The following is a 27802-nucleotide window of genomic DNA, read 5'->3' on the forward strand; positions in this document are numbered from 1 at the left end:
AACTGTTAGTGCTCAGCTCCTATGCCACGGACCTGAGCCCCCCTGGACTATTGTGTGCCGCCCCGCCCTGATTGAGGGCCGGGCTTCAACTACTAACTGTGTGAGTGCTCAGCCTTCAGGAAGGTTCTGAGCCCCCCTGAACCCTTGTGTGTTGCCCGCCCTGAGGTAGCGTGTGGGCCGTCTAGTGAGGCGGCCTGGCTCCCGACGGCCCCTGAGAGGGCCCGACCCCCACACCGGACCATATATAAATCCCTGTTATGAACACACCTTGAATACTGCAGGCAGTTCTGTTTGCCCCATCTCAAAAAAAGATCATTAGAATTAGAGAAGGGCAACAAAAATGATCAGGGTTATAGAACAGTCAAGATGTTCAGGGATTCAACCCCATGCTCTGAGTGTCCCTAAACTTCCAACTGCAAAATCCGGGACTGGTCTATAGCACAGATCATTCATAATTGCCTCATTCTGTTCATTCCTGCTGAAGCTTCTGGCATTGGCCACTGTCCGAGTCAGGCTACTGGGCAAGACTGACTATTGGTCTCACACAATACGGCCCTTCTTATGTTCTTATAAAACCTAATAGTTTGATTCTGCTTCAATTTAAAATAGTCCAGATTAAATTGTTAGCAATCCCCATATGCCAAGATTTCTATGGCCAAAGGAAAGCAATATAAATTAGATCTACATTTGTGAGAGAAAGATGTTTAGTTACAGCTCATGAACCTCACTATCTAAGTCTTCTGTGTGGATAACTTCCATGAACAGGCCTGATCTCGCCTAATCTGGAAAGATAAGCAGGGTCAAGCCAGGCTAGATTTTCTTTGCTCCCTCTGGAGAAATTTTGGGCTGGTTCAGGCTCAGGTAGGTGTGTGTCTCCTGAAGCCTGTATAGAATGTTTGTCCAGCTTCTCCTGCTGAGAATTAGGTCCCATTCTTTTTCCTTTGTGCTTTCTCTCAGGATAATCTATCTGGTCGCATGGCTTCAACTGCTACTTACACCAGACTTACAAATCTAGTACTTCACTTCTGACCCGTCTCCCTTCCTCCAATCCTGCTCCTCAACCTAGCTGACATCACCTGCTTGGATATCTTTCCATCAGCTTAAACTTAACACGGTGAAAACTGTCCTCTTGACTTTTTCCTCTAAAATTCTTTGCTCCCCTCATTCAATGTCACTGCTGACAATCACCATCCATGCTTAGAAATTGCAAATCTTTGACTCCTCTCTCTGCTCCTGACACATCTAAGGCTGTGTCCAAATCTTTCACTTACTTGACAGCATATTGAAGATGCAACCCTTCTTTTCCGTTCCAGCTAAAAATCTTGGCCATGTCTGTCCTTATCACATCTTGACAACCACGACATCCTCCTCTGGCTTTTGTAATACTTGCCTTGCAACTCTCCATTCCATACAGACTATGGCCCATAACATTCTCTTTCTACCATTAAGCTCACTATGTTTCCTTCCTCTTCAAATTTCTATACTTACTTCCCCTCCTCCGTGGCATTAAGTTTACATTTTTTGTCCTAGCCTTCAAGGCGTTACATATCTCTACATTGGATTGCCTCTGAAGTCTTCTCTTATTGCATCTTTCCCCATCCCTTCCTATGGTAGTGATGTTATCCTTAATTCCCTGTTAACTAACATATCCCATAATCTTCTCAGTATCTTCCTTCCACGCCATTCCTCTCCACAGAATGACCTATTATTACCCGCACAATTTAAGGATCCCATCTGCTACCTGTCCTCGTGGGTACTCAGGGACAAGGGACCCAACTTATTCCTATGTAGGCTCAGGGCTCTATGGGTCTGCAGGGCTTTTTCCCAGTGAAAGAACCTTCACATGGTGAATATCCTTAAACATGTACATGTACTTATTCGAAATTAGCAACAAATAATGGAATACACATGCCAAGCATCTAATGCCTACCACTCCCAACAACAACAGACGGATGTCTCTCAATGGCCAGTCAGGATCTGCTCTCGTCCGGGGCTCTGGGTTCTGCACAATATGGTCATACAGGGGTTAAAAGTCTTGGCAGCTTTGGTCTTGAATTATATCCCGGAACTGAGTTCCAACAAGCTTATTTTCTGACCCTCATTATAGTTAAAATTAGAGTTCTTCTTATCAATACCTTAATCAATTATTTTACTGAAAGCATGACTATACACTAAATCTAACCAATCATAACCCCTAATGGACTAAAACAATTTCTGTAGCAACAGAAAACCCTCATAATTTCTACTTATCAGCAAAAGCAAGTTTTAACAAGAAACTCAGACAGGCACCCAGTAAGAAATTTGCAGAAACTCAAGGTTATCTTGTCCATACTCCCTTCTATTCCCATGAATCTGTGATTTTAATTTAACTATCCCTGTTAGTAATGCAGCTGATATTTTTCTGTCTGTCTACACCAAAGCCAAATACTCCTGACTCTATAGTTATATTTCCAATTTATGGAGGCTGAGCATACAAGATGGTTGCGAGGTCACGATAATACAGTTCCCAGCTTTGATTTCCCTACAGGGATTATGACTACAGAACATGTTTCCATGCCAATGTGTCTAGTAACCAAGAATGGGGTAAGAGAACCAGAACTGTTTCTAAATAGAACATTTTCCAGTCAGCCTTCCCTTATGCATCTTCCCTTTGTTTTTGCCCTAAACTTTTCAACAGAAAAAGATAATTTTAAGTGCTGCTGTTTTACTGCCTCACTGGTTCCTGTGCATAAAGTTGGACTGATTGATGGTCTCAGTTCCTGTAATCAGCAAATACTCTCTTCAAAGAAAGATCATCAGATAAGGCAAACTCTCACAGAAACAAGATCTTTAAAACTCACTTTCCTGAGAGAATTGGACAGGATTGTTATAAGTCTCCCTGCAGCACTGATTTACTGGAAAGACAAAGCCAGACCGGATTTCTGATCATACAAGTCACACTTCCAAAACGTGAGGGTGGAGTTGGGATGAGTTCTGGGAATGGGCAGACGAGAAAGAGGTGTTGGGCTGCAATCTAGTTTGCACACACAGGACATTGTAGATGGCTCAGTGGTGCATCATGCTCCTACAAAGGGGACTTGGGTGGGAAGAAACCTCTGGATTCTATCCCCTCATCTAGTAGTGAAGAGGTTATGGGGCGGGGGGGGGGGTGTGATGTGGTGTATAGGGAACACTGATTACTTGCATTCCTCACTTGGCCAGAAGAAGGGGGTAGGGTAGAGGCTATTAATTCTATTAATTCTAGATTTTGAAAAGATGATTTAGAACTAGTCTATAGGGTTGTAATGATTTGACAGTTGGGGGAAGCAGTAGTGTCACTCCTCGTCTAAGGGTGTGCACGCCGGGTTAGCTTGAATCCAGCTAGCATAAGTAGCAATAGCACTGAAGACAGTGCATAGTGGGCTAGTGAGCCAAGTTCATACCCAGGGTTCATGCCAGGCTTGTACTTCCTGTCTTCAGCATGGGTAGTACAAGCCTGACATTGACCCTGGGTATTTACTTGGCTTGCTAGCCTGCTCTGCACTGTTTTCACTGCTATTGTTATCTGTGTTAGGTGGATTCAAGCTAGTTCAGGTAGGCCAGCCTGTGCAAGGTTTTTGCTATGCAGACATACCCAGAAGGGGAAGAATGATACCTGTGATAAATGAAGAGCGGGGTAGCTCCCTTTTATGGACACCTAGACAGCCAGTTAGCTATAAAATCCCTGTTAGTAGCTGTTCTCTACTGGCTTTATCTGTAAAGGGTTAAAAAGTCCATAGGTGAAAGGAAGGGAGTGGGCACCTGACCAAAAGAGCCAATGGGAAGGCAAGAACTTTTTAAAATTGGGAAAAAACTTCCCCTTTGTCTGTCTGTCTATTGTTCTCCTGAGAGGAGAGATAGGGCTGGAACTATGCTGTAAGAGCTGGTGCCAGGTATGAAAAAACATCAAATCATACCTAGAAACTACTCATTTGAAACGCCAGATATGTAAATAGATCAGGAAATCTCTAGTAAGACATGATTAGGTTTATCTCTTACTTCTGTATGGCTTGTGGACTTCTCTGTGCTAACCCCAGGTGCTTTTGTTTTGCTTGTAACCTTTAAGCTAGACCTCAAGAAAACCATTCTTGATGCTTAATTATTGTATTTGCTCTTTTTAGATCTAGCAATAGCCTAAGTTCCAGATGTATTTATTTTCTTTTTGTTTTTAATAAAATTTACCTTTTTTTTAAGAACAGGTTTGGGTTTTTGTGTCCTAAGAGGTTTGTGCAGAGGTTGTTTAATTAGCTGGTGGCAACAGCTGATTTCCTTTGTTTTCTTTCTCAGCTCAGAGGGGGTGTGTGTGAAGGGGCTTGAGGGTCAGGGCCGGCTTTAGGCCGATTCCCCCAATTTGGGTCCGTGGGTCAGAGGGCCCCGTGCTTTAAGCTCACCCGGTGGCGGTCCGCTCCGGCGGCATTTCAGTGGTGGAGCTGCTCCGGGGTCTTCGGCAGCATTTCGGCAGCGGGGGTGGGGGGGAGGTATCGCTCCGGGGTCGTCAGAGGCATTTCGGTGGTGGTGGGTCTTTCAGTGCCGCGGAAGACGCGGAGCGGACCCCCTGCTGCCGAAGACCTGGACCGCGGAATCGGATCCCGCAGGTCCTAAAGCCAGCCCTGTTAAGGGTACCCCACAGGAAGGTTTCCAAAGGGATTTTTTGCACTTGGGTGGTAGCAGCATCTACCCATTCAAGGACAGAGAAAAACTCCCAAGTTTACAGGTTAATACAAGCCTGGAGAGGCCAGTATTAATTTTTAGAATCCTTGGGGGCCCACCTTCTGCACTCGAAGTGCCAGAGTGGGGAATCAGCCTTGACATGGTGGCGGAAATGGAGCTGAAGCGCTTGGAGCTGGAAAAGGCTAAGCTAGGTCAATCAGGTAGCCCTAACAGTCCTTCTCCAGGTACTGCTTCCAATTCCAAGAAAATCCCCTCCAGACCAGTATATGGTGGAGCTGAGGCCACAAGTCAGTGGACCCTTTGCAAAGGTGGCAGCTGAAATGTCTAAAGAACACATGAACGAGTACGAACTTTTTAAACAAAAGACCAGAATTAGGATCGGGCTAACTCCCGAGCATGCCCTAAGGTGGAAAACCAGACGTGGCATTTTCCAACACACCTACCACATTGTATAAAATTGGGATGCCTGAATATCAGGAGCAAATATTAAGTCTCTGGAAGATCTGTCTGTCCTAATACAAATGGAGCAGTTCTTAGAGGGTGTTCCTGAGGAAACAGAAAGATACTTCCTAGAGTGGAAGCCCAAAATTGTAAATGAGGTGGGGAAGATCGGAGCCAAATGGGTGGAGGTGGCAGAGAAGAAGAAAGCTAGTAGCAATTGCTGCGGATACCAGACAGGGCAACCCAAGACAACACCCCACCATCAGAGTCAGCCCAAGGCCCCACCTCACAAGGAGAAACCCTCCACACAGCCAGGGAAACCCCAGATGCCCTCTCGTCCTACCACCCTACTCTCTAACCACCCACCTCGCCCGAGCCCACAGTGAGCTGAGCGATGCTTTAAATGTAACGAGCTGGGACATGTGAAGGCCAACTGCCCCAAGAGCACCAGACTGCAACTCATCAGCCCTAGGCTCCCACCGAGAGCCTTCAGGCAGGCCCAGATGTCTCACAAATACCCCCAGAGCGAAGGGAAACTGTGTGTGTCAGCAGGAGGAAGATTACTACGTGGAGAGACACTGGAGCACAGCACAGCTGTCAGCTATCCACCAATCCCTGGTGGACCCCAAATTCATCGATCTAGAAGCCCAAGTGACGGTGCAACCCTTTAAGACCAACTTTTTAAAATGCCTTTAGCCAAGTTGCCTGTCCAGTACAAGGGCTGGTCAGGAATATGGACTTTTGCAGTCTATGATGATTATCCCATTCCCATGCTACAGGGAGAAAACTTAGCCAATCATGTGAGGCTAACAAAAAGGGTGGGGATGGTCACCCACAGCCAAGCTAAACAGGCCTCCACACCTAACTCCATTCCTGAGCCTCCTAGAAGAACCCAGTCTGTGTCCCCTGATACCACAGGCCCGGGGACCCAGCCAGAGGTGGTGGAACCAGACCCCAGACCAGAGTCTATGGCAGCAGTTGTAAATCCAGTTCCTGGAACCCAGCCAGAACCAGTCCAAGGATCGGAACTGGCGGAGCAGTCAGCACCAGAGCCTGTGCTTGCAAGAGAGGATGGGGACAGGTATTTGTACCTGATGGGATGGGCCCCTCTCTGAGGGGTTGAAACACGAATTGCACTACCTCCTCTCTCCACTGTTGAATATCAGAGCTAACTTTGATTCCATTACAAGTCTAGTTACAGACTGCTGAGCTGAATTCACTTTGGGCCAATGGTGCACTAGCACTGGGGCTCCCCTACTATGAGCTGAAATTGCTAAGAGCTGAAATCACAAAAGAGCTAAAGTTACCAAGAGCTGAGATCACTGAGGCTGTGTTAACTAGTGGGGGAGCCTGAAGCTATATTGCTAAGCGGCTGGCGGAGCAGCAAGCAGAGTGGAGCCTTGCGGGGACGGTTGGAGTGGAGCTGAGCGACTCACAGGTCGGTGGGCGGAGCAGAGCAGAGCAGAGCGGAGCCTTGTGGGAGCGGCCCAAGGGACGGCTGAAGTGGAGCAGAGCTGAGTGGCTCACAGGTCGGTGAGCAGAGTGGAGCAGCTGCCAGAGCAGTTCGTGGGACGGCGGGAGCAGCTCATGGGGCAGCTGGTGGAGTGGAGCGGCTCGTGGTGAAGGCTGCGGCGGAACCCCGTCGGCCTCGGATCACGAAAAAAAAAAAAAGTACAAAGAGATAGCTCAGTGGTTTGAGCATTGGCCTGCTAAACCCAGGGTTGTGAGTTCAATCCTTGAGGTCCCTTCCAGTTCTATGAGATAGGTACAAGCTTCAAGTGATACAAACCTTGCTTATTGGGGGAGGGATAGCTCAGTGGTTTGAGCATTGGCCTGCTAAACCCAGGGTTGTGAGTTCAATCCTTGAGGGGGCCACTTAGGGATCTGGGGCAAAATCAGTACTTGGTCCTGCTAGTGAAGGCAGGGGGCTGGACTCAATGACCTTTCAAGGTCCCTTCCAGCTCTAGGAGATAGGACATCTCCATAAAAAAACCCACCAAAGCCAGCACCAAAGGGCGCCACAGAGCCTGCACCTGCAGCAGCAGCTAAACTGGTGCAAAAAAATCAACCGGAGCATGAAATACGACCTAGTGCACCAGAGAAGAGCAGTTCACAATAGATGGAGACACCCCCATCACTTCTATTGGGACCAAGTCCAAGTCCACAACCCAGCAAGGAACTAATGTCTCCAGCATTAAGGGAGCAGTTCCAGGCAGAGCAGGAAGCGGATAAATGTCTCAAGGGAGCTTGGACGGCAGCATGGAATGACCCATCCAAGGACAGAGAAAAGCTGTAACCCTGGGAGTTTAATACAAGCCTGGAGAGGCCAGTATTAACTTTTAGAATCCTTGTGGGCCCCACCTTCTGCACTCAAAGTGCCAGAGTGGGGAATCAGTCTTGACAATACCCATCTTCAAACCTCAGACTTACCAACCTCCAAAACCAATGGCCAAATCCATCTCCCTTGAAGTACGTGACTGTTGCTGCTGACTTTAGCAGGAGTAGGATCATGGACAATAAAACATAAGGAAAGTGAATAGGGAATTTAGAAACTCCAGAGTTGTTTTTGCTGGTTTCATCTCAAACAAATGACCTAAATGGATTATTTTCTTTATCTACTTTTGGGCCATGATATGGAAAGGGGAAATTAATTATACTATGTCAATTCTCCTGTTTTGTAGTTGCTTCTACAGCCTGTGGTATAGCACTAATAAAACCTCCAAGTATAAAGCCTTAAAAGGTCTGATATATAAAAAGCTCAAGCTTCCAAGAAGCTGTAGCTAAGAATAAAATGAGGAAATTAAGCAAAGGAAAATTCATGCTGAACATCAGGGAAAAAAAACAGTGTGTTCTGATATTCATAGATTCATAGATTATAGGACTGGAAGGGACCTCGAGAGGTCATCGAGTCCAGTCCCCTGCCCGCATGGCAGGACCAAATACTGTCTAGACCATCCCTGATAGACATTTATCTAACCTACTCTTAAATATCTCCAGAGATGGAGATTCCACAACCTCCCTAGGCAATTTGTTCCAGTGTTTAACCACCCTGACAGTTAGGAACTTTTTCCTAATGTCCAACCTAGACCTCCCTTGCTGCAGTTTAAACCCATTGTTTCTGGTTCTATCCTTAGAGGCTAAGGTGAACAAGTTCTCTCCCTCGTCCTTATGACACCCTTTTAGATACCTGAAAACTGCTATCATGTCCCCTCTCAGTCTTCTCTTTTCCAAACTAAACAAACCCAATTCTTTCAGCCTTCCTTCATAGGTCATGTTCTCAAGACCTTTAATCATTCTTGTTGCTCTTCTTTGAACCCTTTCCAATTTCTCCACATCTTTTTTAAAATGCGGCGCCCAGAACTGGACACAATACTCCAGCTGAGGCCTAACCAGAGCAGAGTAGAGCGGAAGAATGACTTCTCATGTCTTGCTCACAACACACCTGTTAATACATCCCAGAATCATGTTTGCTTTTTTTGCAACAGCATCACACTGTTGACTCATATTTAGCTTGTGGTCCACTATAACCCCTAGATCCCTTTCTGCCGTACTCCTTCCTAGACAGTCTTTTCCCATTCTGTATGTGTGAAACTGATTTTTCCTTCCTAAGTGGAGCACTTTGCATTTGTCTTTGTTAAACTTCATCCTGTTTAACTCAGACCATTTCTCCAATTTGTCCAGATCATTTTGAATTATGACCCTGTCCTCCAAAGTAGTTGCAATCCCTCCCAGTTTGGTATCATCCGCAAACTTAATAAGCGTACTTTCTATGCCAATATCTAAGTTGTTGATGAAGATATTGAACAGCACCGGTCCCAAAACAGACCCCTGCGGTACCCCACTCGTTACACCTTTCCAGCAGGATTGGGAACCATTAACAACAACTCTCTGAGTACGGTTATCCAGCCAGTTATGCACCCACCTTATAGTAGCCCCATCTAAATTGTATTTGCCTAGTTTATCAATAAGAATATCATGCGAGACCGTATCAAATGCCTTACTAAAGTCTAGGTATACCACATCCACCGCTTCACCCTTATCCACAAGGCTCGTTATCCTATCAAAGAAAGCTATCAGATTGGTTTGACATGATTTGTTCTTCACAATCCATGCTGGCTGTTCCCTATCACCTTACCACCTTCCAAGTGTTTGCAGATGATTTCCTTAATTACTTGCTCCATTATCTTCCCTGGCACAGAAGTTAAACTAACTGGTCTGTAGTTTCCTGGGTTGTTCTTATTTCCCTTTTTATAGATGGGCACTATATTTGCCCTTTTCCAGTCTTCTGGAATCTCTCCCGTCTCCCATGACTTTCCAAAGATAATAGCTAGTATGTATCGAAGTATGTTCTCAAAAGGATGTGAGGAAAGCTACATTGCATGACTGGTGACATTTAAAATGTGGGAGAATACAGCAGTAAGCCAGCTCAAGGTTTGCAGTAATTGGCTATTAGTAAATAATTGTGTGTATTGCAAGGCACAAGTTCAAAGGCTGAATGCATTCAACTATCTGAGCATTGCACTAGAAACCTAAGAACTAGGCTGCCATGGCTTATTGTCACTGGAGGATGGCTTTCTTTTATTTATATATATATATATATATATATATATATATATATATATTTTTTTTTTTTTCTAAAAGAAGTCTTCTTTAATAATTTTGGGGACACGAGTGGGAGGAATTAGACAACTCTTCCATTATGGAAAGAAGTTCCTTGCAGAAGGATACGATAAAGTAGTAGATGGTTATAAGCACCTTTTCATCAACAGAACACATCTAGGATTCTCTTTCGTATCGTGCTCCCAGTGCAAATGGAATACACTCCCTTAGCTCTTAAAGACTTTTCACTCCCTGAAGCAATAGTAAAGTGAAAGACACACACTGGTCATTATTGCACACAACCAGTTCCCACTGTTTTGAGACTCGGATTGGAAAACAGTAGCAATGCTCTGCCAACCTTTGTCCACAGCCTCCCTCCCTTTATGCCCAAATGAGTTGCCATTAAATTTAGATTGGGCAGATTTTATAACGTAATCACCCTTCTGTGCTTTGGCCAGTAGTGTAAATATCAACATTATTCACAGGGCTCTTCATTTTCAGTTATTTTGTTTTAATTTGCCAGGAATTTATCAGTGTTTATTCAAAATTTAAAAAACAGAGAAAAATGGGTAAAAGCTGAAAATGAAGGGCAGCGGGTGGTGGGAGAGGGGTGCTCGGTACCCACAGTATGCAGGGGGCAGGTGGTCTCAGCAGCACGGACCTGGACCCCTGCCTGTCTTCCTCCCTCACTGTGAAGAGGAAGATGGTGCCAAGATGAAGGGCCAGGGAAGCTGAAAGCTCCACTCCATGAGTACTGGACCCCCTGCCAGACAGAGCCCCCTCCCGATCCTAAGCCTTCAGCGTGGCCCCAGGGCACAGAGCCCTATTTGCTTCACTTGCCAGACAGAGTCCCCTCCTGACTCCACCAGTAATCAGAAGTTGCAGCCTTCCACTCTCCTCCTGACCCCTGCCCGTCAGCCAGGGGAAGCAGATGGGGCCCTGCTGAAGGGCCAGGGTCAGGAGGGGCTCTGTCAAGACGGGGCCAGTACTCAGTGCAGTCTTGTGGTCCCCTCCTAACACCGGCCTTTCAGACCCTGTCCACTTCTTCAGTGCAATGGGGGAGCGAGATGGGCAGGGAGCTCAGATAGCCCAACCACTGCAGTAACTGGCCTACACGGAGCAGAAGCGCTGCACCCCATGAGAACTGGCCCCCCTGCCACACAGAGCCTCTTCTGGCCCCAGTCTTTCAGCACAGTCCCATCCACTTCCCCTGTAAAAAATTCCTGGGCCCAAGCTAAAACAGTAAAATTGATAAAACCCAAATACTGACTTTGTCAAAACCCTGGGAATTTTTCAGAGAGAATTTTTAGCAAATACCAAAACCGAAAGGCTTTGATTATAAACTAAGTGTTATCATTAAGCTTCAGAGTTACTACCTCTTAAAATGAAGTGGGGTATTTAAAAGCAGTTTTTTCAGGCTGCCTGCAATCTCAGGCAGATGTCATTTTATCTCTTCTTCAAGTCATAAGGGCTAGTAAGTGCTATTTTTTTTTAAATATAAGCTTATATTCTAGAGCACAAGATACAGCCAAAATTTGTGTTTCTGGTTTCTCCTTCTCTTTCATCATATGGACAATTTTAGCAATGTCTCAAACACCATTCCAGGACTGCCTGTTCATATAATTGATATAAAAAAATTGCAAGCTGTTATGAAAGCTATTTTTGTTGGATAAAAAGTCATCAACTTAAAGGGTTTCCTGCCCTTTAACTGAATAGTGATGTCGTCAAAATGACAGCATTATGGATCCTGCACCCAACTTTTATAGGCTTGAGTGACATGGATAAAATACATTAATCAGTATGTAGTGTGACAAATTGGAAAAAACAATTTACTGCAAGTCATAGAGACCTACATAAGAACGGCCCCACTGAGTCAGACCCAAGGTCCATCTAGCCCAGTATCCTGTCTTCCGACGGTGGTCAGTGCCAGGTGCCCCAGAGAGAATGAATAGAACAGGTAATCATCAAGTGATCCATCCCGTCGCTCATTCCCAGCTTCTGACAAACAGAGGCTAGGGACACCATTCCTGCTCATCCTGGCTAATAGCCATTGATGGATCTATCCTCCATTAATTTATCTAGTTCTTTTTTGAACCCTGTTATGGTCATGACCTTCACAACATCCTCTGGCAAGGAGTTCCATAGGAAGACATTTCAGAACAACTCAACAGATAAAAAGGCAGCGGGACATCTGGCTATAAATCACTTCTTTATTAAGATATTTAACAGGCACAATGGGGAATGAATGGATTAACTGGAAATCTTAAAGGCCATTTCAATAATGTACCGCGTCAGTCCTTCATCGATAACTTTGACAGTTCTAGTCCTGAACACATTCCTCTCTTCAATGAATTTCTCAAAGATATGCACTCCACCTCCCACCCCAAAATAATGTGCTTTGCTAGCCAAATACACGCGGCCATTTTTATCCAACAGTTTAGAAATCGTATCATGCAAAGCACTGTAGTAGTCAGGATTGTAGATGGTCTCGGATGTGAGAATAAGGTCATACCTTGAAAAGGGTTTGTTGCCACTTAACAGGAGTTGGCTAAACTCAGCCCATTCTCCGGAAAAAAATCTGCATTTAGACATTAGAGCTGGTATGAAGTCTGCTTTCTTGTGCTTCTTTGAAGGAGGTTCACTAATTCTGCCATCACCACCACCATCAGTACAGTTAGCCACTACATTAGGCAAGGTTATTTCATCAATCACAGTGTGGTTATAGTCCTGAAAGTGGACTTTTTTAGCATTTCTCTTTAATGCAAGTATTCCCAGCAGCCCAGCCCCACAACCAAGATCCAAGACTGTCTTGTTGATAAACTGCATTTCAGCCTCTGACAAATAATCCATGAGATCAAAAGTGCATTCCCATATTTTCAGCCCTCCTTCATAGATGCCTGTGATAAGATCAGAGTGAGAAGAAATACTTTTAGACACTATGTCTTCTTCATGGGAGTCATTTGAAAGGGTCATTTCCACCACAGAAATATTTACATAGTATAGGCCCTGTACAGCTTCCATAACTTTATTTTCTAACACTTTGCTGAAATCTTCAGGAATATTATGCTCTTTGGCAACTTTAAAGCTGGCTCGTTTCTTTGGCAGCACCTGGACCTGGCTTTTATCAGGGCTACAGTTTGCTACTGGATCTGCAGTTTTGGGTGTTGCCTCATGTGCACACAGAGACTCCTTGTGCACAACATTTTCTTCTGATGAAATTTCTTTGCTCTTTTCTGTAGATCCGCCTGGGTTCAAAGAAGCCTGTGCAGATTCCAGCTGCAAGGCTGTATCACCAAGAGTCTCGAGTTCATTTCCTGCTTTCTCTTCAATAGAGAAGTTAAACTGAAAAGCCATTTTCCTATGAAGTACGAAAAAATAAATCACAGCTTATATCCAAAGTTACAATAGGGCAGACACTCATCCAATGAAACTGTGAATATAAATGTGATTTTTCTTCTATGGCTTGTGCAGATAAGAACTTGCTCCCTGGCTGTAAGGCTGCTCTGCCATAGTTAAAAGCTGTCTGCAAAGATCTTTACATTAGTCATCACTATGAAAGTCTCTACTTTGCAGGTATAATGTCCACTTTCTTTGCAAATTCATCTGTTGAATTCTATAAAAAGAGAATATATGTCAAATATCACATTTCATTAAATTGAAAGATAAATACTTTGCACTTGTATCTATCCAAAGGACAACATAAGTTACAAATATTATCTAATGCCACCTTGTAACATCCCTTTGAGGTAAGCAATTATTACTATTCCCATTTCACAGAGGAGAAAACAAAAGACAATTAAGGGATTTGTGAAAAGTAATGCAGGAAGTGAATGGCACAGTTGAGTGAAGTCTGGTCTCCTGAATAATTTAATCTTGTGCTTTAGTCACAGCCTTCCTCTCTACAAAGCACACCGACAAGTTCAAGAAGATATAAATCGCTTACCTACAGGAAACTAAAAGTTCAAATTTGATTGTCCGACAAGAAAATGTGATTGTTCCAAATTTCAGACTGTGGTCTCATTCTCGTCTGTAAATTAAAAGATTATTGCTCTGCATTCTACTTGCTCTATTTTAAACTACTATGCTAGGGTTTCTCCTGTTCTTTTTCAGGGCATCTGATTCTCACTTGGTATTATATGTTTGGTTTTGTCCTCACTTTAAAATAAAAGTGACACCATCAGTTGGAAACTGTGCCAGAAATGAGAATTTCTAATTTGAATAACAATTCTAATATCTAAATAATATTATGGCTCATATTCATTTCCATCTAGTTTGAAAACTAGATCCAACCACACAGACTGGCACTACTCTAGTTCTCCACTTGCACCGCCTGCAATAGGATGACCAGATGTCCCGATTTTATAGGGACAGTCCCGATTTTTGGGTCTTTTTCTCATATAGGCTCCTATTACTCCTCACCCCCATCGTGATTTTTCACACTTGCTGTCTGGTCGCCCTAGCATGCAGCTGCACTAATTCTGCACACATTTCACCCCATGCTTAACCTTACTCCTGTGAGCAATCCCACTGCTTTGGGAGGTTCTTGTCTTGAATTGAGTCCCACAATCTTGTGATCAGAGTTCAGCACGTGCATAAATGTTTGCAGGATTGGAGCCAGGGCTCTGTTCTTCTCACATTACTATTTGTGTTACAGTAGCCTCTAGAGTCTAAGATCAGGGCCCCATTGTGCCGGGCACTGTACATGTAGAGCAAGAGACCGTTTGTCCTGAAGAATTTGCAATCTCTAAAGAGACCAGACACAGGATGAGAGGGGAAATGAGGCAGAGAGAGCAGGGAAGTGACTTGCCCAAAGACACTCAACAGGCCAATGGCACAGCTGGGAATAGATGCCATGTCTCTTGGTGCCCACTCCCATGCTCTATCTGCTGTTTCCCCAGAACAAATCTGTCCCTGGGCCCCCCCTTGTCCCTGGCTAGCTGCGGGGCAGGGGGGTCACTCACCGTGCCCCGGGGACCCCCCCTTGTCCCTGGCTGGCTGCGGGGGAGGGGGTTACTCACCGTGCCCCGGGGACCCCCCCTTGTCCCTGGCTGGCTGCGGGGGAGGGGGTCACTCACCCTGCCCCAGGGGCCCCCTCGGCCCTAGCGCGCACGGCTCCATACAGCCCCTACCGGCCCTTCCGTCCCCTGAGCCGGGCCCGGCCGCCTCACTCCGCCGCGCGCTCTGCCCCTCCCCACACGGCGCGGCGCCTGCCGCGGGGGCTGCTGGGAGAGCGCGAGGCGCGCCGTGGCTGCCGGCGGCGGGACGGAGCCGGGCTGGGCCATGTCCCCGGCGGACCCCGAGCTGCTGCTGCGGGAGCTGGGCGGCTGGGACGGGGCGCTCTGCCGCCGGGAGCTGCCCTGCGTCCTGCCCCGCCTGCTCATATCCTTCCGCGGGCCCCGGCCAGGGCGGCGAGGGGCTGCGGGGTGTCAGTGGGGTGGGGCTGGGTGATGCAGGGTGTCAGTGGGGCAGGACTGGGGCTGTGAGGGCTGTGAGGTGTCACTGGGGTGGGGCTGGGTGATGCAGGGTGTCAGTGGGGCAGGAATAGGGCTGTGGGGTGTCACTGGGGTGGGGCTGGGCAATGCAGGGTGTCAGGGACAGGAATGGGTCTGTGGGGTGTCACGGGTGGGGCTGGGCGATGCAGGGTGTCAGTGGGGCAGGAATGTGGCTGTGAGTGCGGTGGGGTGCCACTGGGGCGATGCTGGGTGTCATTGGGGCCAGGGCCGGCTCCAGGGTTTTGGCCGCCCCAAGCAGCCAAAAAAAAAAAAAAAAAGCTGCGATCGCGATCTGCGGCGGCAATTCGTCGGGAGGTCCTTCGCTCCGAGTGGGAGTGAGGGACTGTCCGCCAAATTGCCGCCGAATAGCTGGACGTGCCGCCGCCCCAAGCGCCTGCTTGCCAGGCTGGTGCCTGGAGCCAGCCCTGATTGGGGCAGGACTGGGGCTGTGAGTGCTGTGGGGTGGCATGGGTGGGGCTGGGCAATGCAGGATGTCAGTGGGGCAGGAATGGGACTATGAGAACTGTGGGGTTATAGGATTAGTACAGTCGGGCCGCTGGCAGGGATGGGGCACTGGGGTGAGTCTGAGGCTCTGCAAGGTGCCAGTGAAGCAGGGATGGGGCTGAGGCTGTAGGGTGTCGCTGGGGTGCTATAGGATGTCACTGGGGTGCTGCGGGAGGTCACTTCAGTGAGGCTGGGATGCTGGGGGGTGTCATTGGGGCAGGGCTGGAGCCAGGGCACTGGGGGCTGTTGCTGGGGCCAGGGTGCTGTGGGGTGTTGCTGGGACAGGAATAGAACTGGTGTCAGGTGCTGATGGGGTGGCACAGGGTCAGAGTTGCAGGTGTTGGGGGCAGGGATAGGGCGGGTGTCTGTGCACTGATGAGAGCTGATGTGGGGTAGCTGGTGGACAGTATTGGGGCAGTCATAAGGTTGATGGGTTAATGCAGGGTCTCCATTGCCCAGCACTGTTGGTTTCCGACTGCCAGGCACCCATCACTGTGTGCAGCCCATAGCCTTTCTTACCCTGTTCTCCAACCTACCACTTAGCTACCACTTGTCGCTCGGTTTCTCTGACTTCCTCCCTACTCCCATCGCAGTGTATTGTGTTTAGTTTTTGCACACTTATCCCGCTGACCCCTCAAACTGTTAAGCCCCTTCAGGGCACGGGATGAGTGCGGGACTCCCCCTCGCAGAGCGGCTTTCAGGGTCATGGCTTTTCAGTTTAACTTTTCTAAAGATGAGGTTACCAAAATAAAAATAACAGAGTATCACAGAGTTCTGAAAATAAAGAACATGTGGGCCTGGTTAGCAAATGTAACAGCAGTGCAGTAAAGTGAAAATCTAATTTAAAAATAATACAATATTCCAAAGGGGTAAATTTGAAATTTAGCAACCCTGAATTCTAATAATCCTCTAAAATAACACACTTTACAAGAATAAACATGTAAAAAGAAAACTGCAGTGAAAAGAAGATTCTAATTCTGACACTGAATTATAAAAGATGAGTAAAAGAATTTATGAGCACCAACTTTTAGTTATTTAAAATGATTGAATGTTAATCTATGTAGAGAGACCAGGTGGGTGAGGTAATATCTTTTATTGGACCAACTTCTGTTGATGACAGAGACAAGTTTTTGAGCGCCAGAGAGCTGTTCTTCAGGTCTGGGAAAGGAACTGCCAGCCTCACAGCAAAATGCAAGGTGGAACAGATTGTTTAGCATAAGTAGTTAGCACTTATTGGAAGGGACCATTCAAGGGTAAAGTGGCTTGTTTACTCCTCTGCAGTCCTAGGACGAAGGAGGGGGTTTGTAGGTTACAGAGTATTGTAATAATTCGTAAATCCACAGTCTCTCTCTTCGGTCCATGATTTTTGAAAGCATTGTGCAGGATTCTTTTGAGGATGAGGACATAAATCAGCAGACCGAGTGAACGCTTTGTGAAAAGTGTTCACCCACAGGGACGATAGGGTGTTTTTTGCTGCTGGGAATTCCTTTACCAGACTGAAGAACCTGTGGCTCAAAAGCTTGTCTCTCTCCAACAGGAGTTGGTCCAATAAAGATATTACCTCACCCACCTTGTCTCTCTAATATCCTGGAAACGTTACACGACTACAACTACATTGCATACTATCTTTTATGTAGACAATCTGATTAAAAGTAGGCTAGAGAGTGCTGTTACTGGAATGCATTGGAAAGTAGGAATAATTCAAAATTATAAATACAATTCTATTCATTTTTGTGTTTGATTAAAGTAGTTAAGTAACATTTTTTTTGCGCTAATTCACTTTGAATAGGTATCTGTGTGTATATAGTTATATTTATATTGGTCCTAATCCTGCAAGGGTTTAAGCTTATGGTGGAGGCTACTATGGAAATAGTGCCATTGATTTACCACATCCTTTTAAGTGTTTGCAGAACTGGAGTCATAGCAACTTCCATAGTGGGATTAGTCTGTACTTCAGTACATATTTGGGTTTCTTTTCTTTAACATTTTTACTCTATGTATCAAAATTCTGATGACTGGACCGAGCATATTCGTAAGTTATGATAACTTTTTTTGGTGTTACAGTGCCTCTTCCCTATAAGTCATTTTGTATTACAATTATTGTACTGTAGCTCCTGTGTTAACTACAAATACTTCTATAACATAATCTTCCTTGGTTTTGTAAGGACAATCTTCAACAATCACAGACATTCTGAACAACTTAAAAACAAAAAGAGAAATAGATGCATGTGTGTGTGTGAAGATCTTGTTTTCTCTTTTGGGCCATTGATAATTGCTAGGGTATTTATTAAAAATAGAATCTCTTTTCACTTTCTGTCTCATTTGTACACTGGTATCACAATTTGTCATCAGAATGGAAGTGGTTCTAAGCTCACAAAAACCAGATTGCATCTGACGAAGTGGGTATTCACCCACGAAAGCTCATGCTCCAATACGTCTGTTAGTCTATAAGGTGCCATAGGACTCTTTGTCGCTTTTTACAGATCCAGACTAACACGGCTACCCCTCTGATTCTAAAAACCAAATTGTGGTAACAGGGTATCTGCGGGTTACTTAGAAAGGCGATCACTTGTATTATAAATATTCTGATAAAGGATGGGGGAAAGGAAAATGCAGACAGTAGGTGACAGTTTAGGGAAGCTCTGATAATCATTTTTTAAAAGTTTGCTCGAGTGCCTCCACTGTTCTTTTTAAAAGTGCACGTGTTAGGATCATCCAAGAGAGGGGGAACTGGAAGGGAATGTATATACAGGGATATGTTTTTAATTGCAACTTCCATTAGCTTCAGTAGGTGTTGTCCATGCTTAGATTTTGCCTACAGTAAGCTTATTTATAAGGGTTGTCATAGTGATTCAAATTACTAGTCATTGTGGCCTGGTATCCTGTCTGTATTATATAGTGCTGTATATCAGACTGTTGCTTCCTGGGAAGGTAAAGATCCCTACCTTCATTTACCTCTCCAAATGGGCATTGTTATGGGGGTGGAGTGGGATTCCTTCCTTCCCTCCTAACCCTCTGAGGCTATCAGTTTATTTGTTAGGGTTGCTGTCCCCTTGTACCATCAGAAAGAATACTTGTGCAGTTGCAAGTATTTTTATTATAGCGGGACTTTGGTAGTGGTATCTTTTTGATCATTTTATGGTGTTCTCCTTTACTGCAAATATTTTGCTTCACAGGTGTGCTGAGGATTCTGACTGAAATGTTTCTGCCTCATATCAACCTTTCAGAATTAGAGCAAACCTTTTTCTCAAAAGTGTTACCCAAGGTATGATGTCTTTCGTAATGTGAAGAATTAAACATCAATACAATACTAAAAACCTGGTTACTACAAGGTCTGTAGTAGTTTGTATGATAGAATTCTTGTTTTGAAATCAAGCTAATGTTTGAAATACGTTCCCTTTCACTCTAAAATGGTCTCATGATTTTATATCCTGAGTCCTGCTCCTGTGATTTTTAGTGTTGGTTTCAATGGCAGGAAGAGTGGGTCAATGATGTTATGCATGATGTAGTCAATAACAAAGTGAATTTTAAAAGCCTGTTTTGAGAAAAATTGACCTATTAAAACAGATGATAAGCAAATGCAGAATTACATTATTATGATTATGATCATTTATTTATTATTATAATTTGAGGGTGCTTCTTTGGCTAAATAAATTGCAAGGCCAAAGACCAAAGTATTTTTAACAAATAACCTGTAAGGCCAAATTAACCTAGGATATGATCAATCCTGACATGTAATACTCCCTATTTATTATAGCTATACTGAAATTCTTAAATTAAATATTCACATTTTAAATGAAATAGAAGAGACTACAATAGGGGTTGCCTAGCTCCCATTGTCTGTAGGAGTTTAATTCCCTAGAACCCCTGATTGTAGACAACAGGAAGTCTGTAAGAGCTCCTGGTCAGTTCCTACCCCAATATTAATCATCCTCAACAGATTTTCAGAGCATAGAAAGAAACTGCTTTATAATGTGCATATCCTAAACCTGTGTAATTTCACCACATCAGCGATGCAACATTCTGTATATGCTTGGAAAGAGCTGCTTATATCTTTCTAACAACTAACAACTCTAAGGCATCAAGACCAACCAAAAGAAAAACAGATCTTCAAAATGACATGACCTCCAAACCTTTTCAGAATAATAAACTGCCTTTAAAACAAAACAAAACAAAACTCTCAGTCTCCAAAATGATTGATTTGAACTTAAGAAAAGTCTGTGCTAGGGTATGATGTATTTTATAAAATTTGTAGTAATGTTGTTAATAATATTGATTGAAGTTGGGGTTGGAGGTTAAATGGGAAGCTCCTTTAAACTATAGAGAGACTCATTTCTGTGTAATAACAGAACACATGATATCTGCCCTCATCTTAAATATAATTGCGACCTATGGAAACTGCAGGTTACTGCATGCAATACTTCTTGCTTCAAACAGCTAGGCTATGAAGCATAAGTGTCTGCATTCCACACCTCCATACCAAAGATGAAAGTGGATGTATGATGGGTGCCCTGGTTTTATATGTTGGAGTCTAATAATATCAGTTTTATTTTAATTTGCTTTATTCTGACAGGCAATACAATTATTTGATGATTTGTTGTATGAATTATCCAGTCAAGCCAAAGGACTAACCAGCCAGAACATAGAATTATGCAAAGCGGTGAGGAATGTTTTACAGGTAAGTCTATTGAAATGAGCAGTAAGGGGAGTGGTTAGGTGATTATATGTTTTTTACCAAAACCGTGGAGAGATTTGTGAAGTGTTTGTGCCAGTAACAGCTGAATGTAAAATTCCATTCTGGATTTGTCATAGTTCAGCTAGTTTGAATATGTTAGGCAGTGTCCATATATTTCTGTTGATAAAGGGTAGTTCAGCATGTGTATAAATACTTTCAGGATTGGGGCCTTAGACCTCCAACCCTCAGCATTGTTAGTCTTGATTTTCATCATGTTGCATTGTGAGGTTTCATGTTATCTGTCATTGACTCTATATGATATTCCATTATCAGTAATAAAGATTCTGCAGGCCAGATTCTGCCCTTAATGACACACATGCAGTTCCATTGTATTCATTAATGTTACAAAAGTGTAACTGAGGGCAAAATTTAGCCTGCAGTTGGATTGAGTTAAAAATTTGGTAGATCATGTGTAAGCCAGAATAGAATCCATTTTTTTCTCCAAGATCTGGATTGGGTCAGCAGTGCTAACAGGAATAAATAGTAGTGTAAAAAAAAAGGGGGGGGGGGGGAAGCAGATGTTGTTCTAAATGCTTTCAAGGAGCAGAGCCGGTATTTAGGAAGGTGCTATTTTTTTCATAATCACTTTTTAGGGTATAGCTGTGCTTTGAAAGATCTGTTAGTTGATACTGTCACAAACATGATTCTCACGTAAAGAGAATATCACATTACAGAAAAGCTGTGGTCTGAAACTGCTGCTGTCTTTTTTACAGAGCTTCATTCATCTTTCTGGCTTCCTAATACTTTTCCGTTTGCTAATGTCCTAAAAGACAGAGAACAGTTTAGCCAAATGCACAAGGGAAGAGCTGCTTTATAATTTTTGCTTTTTGAATTAACTGCTGCAGTGTACTGTTATAGATTGTGCCTTCAGTGATGATGATGATGATTTCACTTGCAGACGATGGTGCAGCTGCTGGAAACTCTGACGGGTTGTGTGCGACACATCTGTACCCTGCAGGAGCCTGTGCCTCTAGAGAATATCCGTACCCTTCCTTCTTCCATTCTTTATGTAATCAAAAACACATTTATGCACTGCAAGGTAGGTCTCTGGATTAATAGGGAAAAAAACTATTCTAGATCTAGTTATAGATCATTTAAAAAAATCCTTTGAGATGTGATTTTGCTTTGAAAAGTTACATTTGTGGCTTTCCATACTTGTCTCAATATTGGATCAAATGTGCTCAGTTTACAAGTATGAAGATGGCTTTTCCATCTACCAGCCCTGCAAACTCAGCGTGGCCTATGAAAGCCAAGCTCAATTATTTCCATCTTGTGTATTATTACCAGTAATAAAGGTTCTTCTGATGAAATTCATACCGTTTAAGATGAGAAGGGAACATTAGATTATGTAGTCCGATCTGTACATCACAGGCTATTACACTTCACCCAGTTACTCCTGTATTGTGCCCAATAAGTTGTTTAACTAATTAGGCCCTCATTGACACCCGTGCAAGCCCATTGTTTTCAGTGATTATGGATGTGTTAATATTAACCCTATGATTCAGTGCAAATTTCAAGGCAGACTTGTGATTGGGATTAAATTCTTTGCGTTATGTATTAAAACATGTTGGTGTTGCATTTTACAGCACCTGTACATGGAGGAAAACTGATTGTTGTGCATGAAACCTTTCCTGCTGTAAGCAGTGCCAGTATCATAAGACATAGTAATTTGTCATCCATCCTACTGGCATCAATTTCACTTTTGAGCTTGTCTTCCTTGCTTATTAGAACCTTTAAATACTTATGGAGCCAAATTACACAGTGAGACTCATAGACTCTAAGGTCAGAAGGGACCATTATGATCATCTAGTCTGACCTCCCGCATGATGCTGACCCACACACTCCTGGAAGAATTCTCTCCCTTGACTCAGTTGTTGAAGTCCCCAAATCATGATTTAAAGACTTCAAGTCGCTGAGAATCCTCCAGCAAGCTACCCCTGCTCCATGCTGCGGAGGAAGGCGAAAAACCTCCATGGCCTCTGCCAATCTACCCTGGAGGAAAATTCTTTTCCGACCCCAAATATGGCGATCAGCTGAACCCCGAGCATGCGGGCAAGATTCTCTAGCCAGACCTTCTGGAAAAGTTCTCTGAAGTAACTTGTAATATCCCATCATTGACCATTGTTACTAATTACCAGCGATGGCACGTTATTGACCTATTGACTAAAATCACTTTATCCCATCAAACCATCCCCTCCATAAACTTATCAAGCTTAATCTTAAAGCCAGAGAGGTCTTTCGCCCCCACTGTTTCCCTCGGAAGGCTGTTCCAAAACTTCACCCCTCTGACAGTTAGAAACCTTCGTCTAATTTCAAGTCTAAACTTCCCGACGGCCAGTTTATATCCATTCGTTCTCGTGTCCACATTAGTACTGAGCTGAAATAATTCCTCTCCCTCCCTGGTATTTATCCCTCTGATATATTTAAAGAGAGAAATCATATCCCCCCTGAGCCTTCTTTTGGTTAAGGTAAACAAACCGAGCTCCTTGAGTCTCCTTTCATACGACAGATTTTCCATTCCTTGGATCATCCTATTGGCCCTTCTCTGTACCTGTTCCAGTTTGATTTCATCCTTTTTAAACATGGGAGACCAGAACTGCACACAGTACTCCAAATGAGGTCTCACCAGTGCCTTGTATAACGGAACCAGCACCTCCTTATCCCTACTAGAAATACCTCGCCTAATGCATCCCAAGACCGCATTAGCTTTTTTCACAGCCACGTCACATTGCCAACTCTTAGTCATCCTGCGATCAACCAGGACTCCGAGGTCCTTCTCCTCTTCCGTTACTTCCAACCGATGCGTCCCCAGCTTATAACTAAAATTCTTGTTATTTATCCCTAAATGCATAACCTTACACTTCTCACTATTAAATTTCATCCTATTACTATTACTCCAGTTTACAAGGTCATCCAAATCTCCCTGCAGGATATCCCGATCCTTCTCCAAATTGGCAATACCTCCCAACTTTGTGTCATCCGCAAACTTTATCAGCCCACTCCTACATTTGGTTCCGAGGTCAGTAATTAATAGATTAAATAAAATCGGACCCAAAACCGAACCTTGAGGAACTCCACTGGTAACCTCCCTCCAACCTGACAGTTCACCTTTTAGTACGACCCGCTGCAGTCTCCCCTTTAACCAGCTTCTTATCCACCTCTGGATTTTCATATCGATCCCCATCTTTTCCAATTTAACCAATAATTCCTCATGCGGTACCGTATCAAACGCTTTACTGAAATCGAGGTATATTAGATCCACCGCATTTCCTTTATCTAAAAAATCTGTTACTTTCTCAAAGAAGGAGATCAGGTTGGTTTGGCACGATCTACCTTTCGTAAAACCGTGTTGTAATTTGTCCCAATTGGCATTGACCTCAAGGTCCTTAACTACTTTCTCCTTCAAATTTTTTTCCAAGACCTTTGCATATTACAGATGTTAAACTAACAGGCCTGTAGTTACCCGGGTCACTTTTTTTCCCCTTCTTGAAAATGGGAACCACATTAGCTATTCTCCAGTCAAACAGTACCACCCCCGAGTTTACGGATTCATTAAAAATTATCGCTAACGGGCTTGCAATTTCCCACGCCAGTTCCTTTAATATTCTCGGATGAAGATCATCCGGTCCGCCCGATTTAGTCCCGTTAAGCTGTTTGAGTTTGGTTTCTACCTCGGATACGGTAATGTCAATCCCCACTCCTTTATTCCCATCCGTCTCGCTTTCACTATTCTTCAGCCTTTCATTAGCCTCATTAAATACCTTGCTAAGGACTTCTCCTCCAGTAGGCAATCTATTATTAAGAAACACTTTAACGTACTGGGAAACTTTTGGAATACAACTATGTTTGTCATGAGGTATGGTCCTAGATTTTGGTAGAAATCTGAGTTTAGAGTCATGCATCAAGGGTCTGATCCAAAGTTCAGTTAAATCATTAGAAAGACTCTTGCTGATTCACTGGTCTTTGGATCAGGCCCTAAGAGTGGTATTTTGTATTTCATGCATAGTAACCAAAGATGGCTATTTAAAATCTACAGCTCTTGCTGGTTGTGTGAGTTGAAGTAGATGTTTGTATGCCTTGATTCTGCGCCCATTGACATTTGTAACAAAATTCCCATTGATTTCAGCAGCAGCAACATCAGGTCTTGATTCTCAGACATTTTCTAACGCTCCCTAATCCCACATTTCCTACAGGACAGCGAGTCACTGTACAGTGAGTGCCTGCACTTGATTTCTGACCTCCTGCAGTCTCTGTTTAAAGAGACCTATTCTCTTCAAAAGCAGCTTATGGAGCTGCTTGATATGATCTCTATGGAATCTGCTTCTGCTGAGGACAGTATTGTAGATATGGTATCAGGTGTGTATATGAAAGATGTTTCTTTATCCTACCTGTGACGTTGTGCAGTCTATATGGTTTTATAAAAACTTGATAATAAGTCAATATAATGTAACTGAGATAGTTTTAGAGAAAATACGGTAATAAGTGAATGTAAGTAACTGGGATATGCCTCATGCAAAAGGTCTCTTGTAAGGTATCATTACAAAGCTTATAATCTACTGAGTGTGATCATCTGATCTGTATAAATGTACCACTCTTGTATCTAAAACTAGAAATATAAAATGTAACTCTGAGGGCCTATTGTAATTGTGTAAAGTGTGGACCATTAATGATGGTTTGGAATCTTGATGACTCCCATTGTCTGCAGATGGCTGTATTTACCTGTGAGTCTTCCTGTATATGTGTGTGCTGGCAAGTGAGTAATGAAGTCTTGCAGTGACATGTGATCATGTCACCTGAACTGGAATCCATCTTTAACCTGGTGCTTTTCCAGTGAGGGGGGGTGGAAACCCAGAGAGACAAAGAGTTCCCGCCTTATGCAAAAGATATATAAAGGGGGGGAAGAGAACAGAGAGAAGGAGAAGCCATCATGAAGAATCCCCTAGCTACCACCTGAGCTGCAACAAGAGCTGTACCAGGGGAAAGAATTGTGCCCAGGCCTGGAAGGTGTCCAGTCTGAGAAAAACTTACTGAAACATCTCTGAGGGTGAGATTATCTGTATTTAGTTTGATTAGGCATAGATTTGCGCATTTTATTTTATTTTGCTTGGTGACTTACTTTGTTCTGTCTGTTACTACTTTGAACCACTTAAATCCTACTGTCTGTATTTAATAAAATCACTTTTTATTTAGTAATTTACTCAGAGTATGTATTAATACCTGGGGGAGCAAACAACTGTGCATACCTCTCTATCAGTGTTATAGAGGGCGAACAATTTATGAGTTTGCCTTGCATAAGCTTTGTGCAGGGTAAAACGGATGTATTTGGGTTTAGACTCCATTGGGAGTTGGGCATCTGAGTGCTAAAGACAAGCGCACTTCTGTAAGCTGTTTTTAGGTAACCTGCGGCTTTGGGACAGGAGATTCAGACCCTGGATCTGTGTCTGGAGCCAGACGGGAGTGTCTGGCTCAGCAAGACAGGGTGCTGGAGTCCTGAGCTGGTAGGGAAAACAGGAGCAGGGGTAGTCTTTGCACATCGGGTGGCAGCTCCCAAGGGGGTTTCTGTGATCCAACCCGTCACACTACCCAGTCCCCTGTTTTCTACAGACCGTGGGCCTGATCCCCCAAAATGCAGAGCACTTCCTGCTAGATGTTGAGCACCCTCAATTCCTGTTGCCTTCAGTTGGAGTTAAGGACGTTCAGCACCTTATAATTGGTCAGTTTTCCAGAACTGGAAGTGGTTTTGCAAATGCAGTGATGTGACAGCTGTGTTTGGTTTTTTTCAGGCATTGAATATACAGGTCCATTTAAACTCGGTGTTTGTTTGCTCTTACTGTTCCCTCTGCAGTGATCCACACTGTGCTGGAGATCTGCTCTGTCATTTCCAACATGGACCATGCCCTTCATGCCAACACATGGAAGTTCATAATCAAGTATGTTTTAATACTTTGAATGTTGCTTTTGTGTATCCCAAGTGTATTTTAGAGCCACTGTTTTATAACTTGTTTAAAGCTAGACTTTTCAAAAGTGCCTATGGGAGGTGGGGCCCTGATTCCCATTGAAGTTTAACCAGTAATGCATTCTCAGTGGAAAAAGTTATGAGCCTTGTCTTAGAAAGTGAAACACTCTTTGATCTTTTTTATAATGCGTTAAGGAAATAAATTCTAAATACAATATTATGATTTAAATGTTCCCCAAGGGTCTGAATTGGAATTCCACCGACACTGTTGGATTAGATTCTGTCACCTTGTTGACGCATTCTGTATCCCTTCTGTGCTTCAATAAATAGTCACAATGGGACTAGAATGGTTCTGTCTCTGAGTTCCTTGGCATTTGTCAGGACACTGCTGCATTAGTGCACTCAGATACCATGGTGACGGGTGCAGTGTAGGAGCCTAGACAGAGTAGAGTAGGGTCTGTGGAATAGTGCTCATGATGACCTGTTGTCACTTGATTTGTTTCTGACAAATAAGCGTCTGATCCTGCTCCTGTCTGGCTTTTTTAGGCAAAGCCTCAAGCACCATTCCCTGCTACAGAGCCATTTGAAACACAAGGACATCCTCAGTGGCCTGTGCAAGGACACCCTCTTCTCGTTCCATTCCTGTTTGCAGCTGGCTGAGCAGATGAAGCTGTCTGGGACACAGGTGAATGAACAATCCCCCAAAACTACTTTTGGGCTTGAGAAAGAGTTGGGTTAGGAAGCACTGCAAAAATAGATATGTTTGCTCTGCAGTGTTATTGGTGAAAAAATAGTCTCATTTTACACACTAGGTACTTCACATTGCTTACAAGGTTCTCTAAAAAACCACATTGAAAGGAGTCTAATAGCACTGGTTAGCATCCAGGATACTTTGGGTAGATACAAAGAGTATTCTCCCTCCCACCCCTCCTCCAGTACTCTATCAGGAATCTCATTCATTTCACATACTGCTGCTTTCACTAGGTCCATTAAAAGACAACAGTTAAATTTTGAAGATTCCTGTGAAAAATTGTTTCGAGATTCCAGGGACATCACACATTCTTAGGGGTTTCCCCCAATTTCTGCTGTGTTTGTGTGGAATCCAAGCTTCCTTTAACAAACAAAATAAAGCTTCTAGCCCTGTTAGTAATGTATCTTGCAATGTTGCTTTCTTTGATATCTTCTTAGTCTGTCCATGGTGTTTTCATTGCTGCTTTCCTTTTTGATAGGAGACCACTGACTACAAGTTGTTCCAGAGGACAGTCAAACTGTGTAGATTCTTTGCTAATTCTCTTGTTCACTACATCAAGGTAAGATTTATTATATGGGTCCTACATGAGTATAAAACTAACTCTGTACTATGCAAATAGACACACTGATCAAGTA

At 43.8% G+C, this 27802-nt stretch overlaps 2 protein-coding genes across 10 annotated transcripts in view; one reads left to right on the forward strand and one right to left on the reverse strand.

The window, feature by feature from the left end:
- Nucleotides 1-11921: 11921 nt before the first annotated feature.
- Nucleotides 11922-14977, reverse strand: METTL18 (methyltransferase 18, RPL3 N3(tau)-histidine). Of its 4 annotated transcripts, none has more exons than XM_065554634.1 (2): nucleotides 14859-14977; nucleotides 11922-13342 (listed from the first exon to the last, which is right to left on the reverse strand). In XM_065554634.1, exon 2 carries the CDS (start codon nucleotides 13081-13083, stop codon nucleotides 11980-11982), a length of 1104 nt encoding a protein of 367 aa, XP_065410706.1. In that variant the 5' UTR covers nucleotides 13084-13342; nucleotides 14859-14977; the 3' UTR covers nucleotides 11922-11979. The 4 variants fall into 4 exon arrangements, with proteins under 4 accessions (XP_065410706.1, XP_065410703.1, XP_065410704.1 ...); XM_065554631.1 differs by having other exon boundaries at nucleotides 14805-14946; XM_065554632.1 differs by having other exon boundaries at nucleotides 14748-14931.
- FIRRM (FIGNL1 interacting regulator of recombination and mitosis) overlaps nucleotides 14930-27802 on the forward strand; it is a 38702-nt gene continuing 25829 nt past the window's right edge. The window contains exons 1-9 of one of the 6 annotated variants that reach the window (XM_065554600.1): nucleotides 14930-15107; nucleotides 17717-17757; nucleotides 18902-18990; nucleotides 20299-20403; nucleotides 21359-21499; nucleotides 24654-24816; nucleotides 26306-26390; nucleotides 26963-27101; nucleotides 27646-27726. In XM_065554600.1, the coding sequence (XP_065410672.1) occupies nucleotides 15010-15107; nucleotides 17717-17757; nucleotides 18902-18990; nucleotides 20299-20403; nucleotides 21359-21499; nucleotides 24654-24816; nucleotides 26306-26390; nucleotides 26963-27101; nucleotides 27646-27726 (942 nt within the window). In that variant the 5' untranslated portion in view covers nucleotides 14930-15009. Of the gene's footprint in view, nucleotides 15109-17716; nucleotides 17758-18898; nucleotides 18991-20298; nucleotides 20404-21358; nucleotides 21500-24653; nucleotides 24817-26047; nucleotides 26174-26305; nucleotides 26391-26962; nucleotides 27102-27645; nucleotides 27727-27802 lie in introns of those variants that run through there. The other 5 variants (XM_065554599.1, XM_065554598.1, XM_065554602.1 and 2 more) reach the window with 5 other exon arrangements.

The sequence above is a fragment of the Chrysemys picta genome, chromosome 8, assembly GCF_011386835.1.
Source record: "Chrysemys picta bellii isolate R12L10 chromosome 8, ASM1138683v2, whole genome shotgun sequence".
In the NCBI taxonomy this organism is placed as follows: Eukaryota; Metazoa; Chordata; order Testudines; family Emydidae; genus Chrysemys; species Chrysemys picta.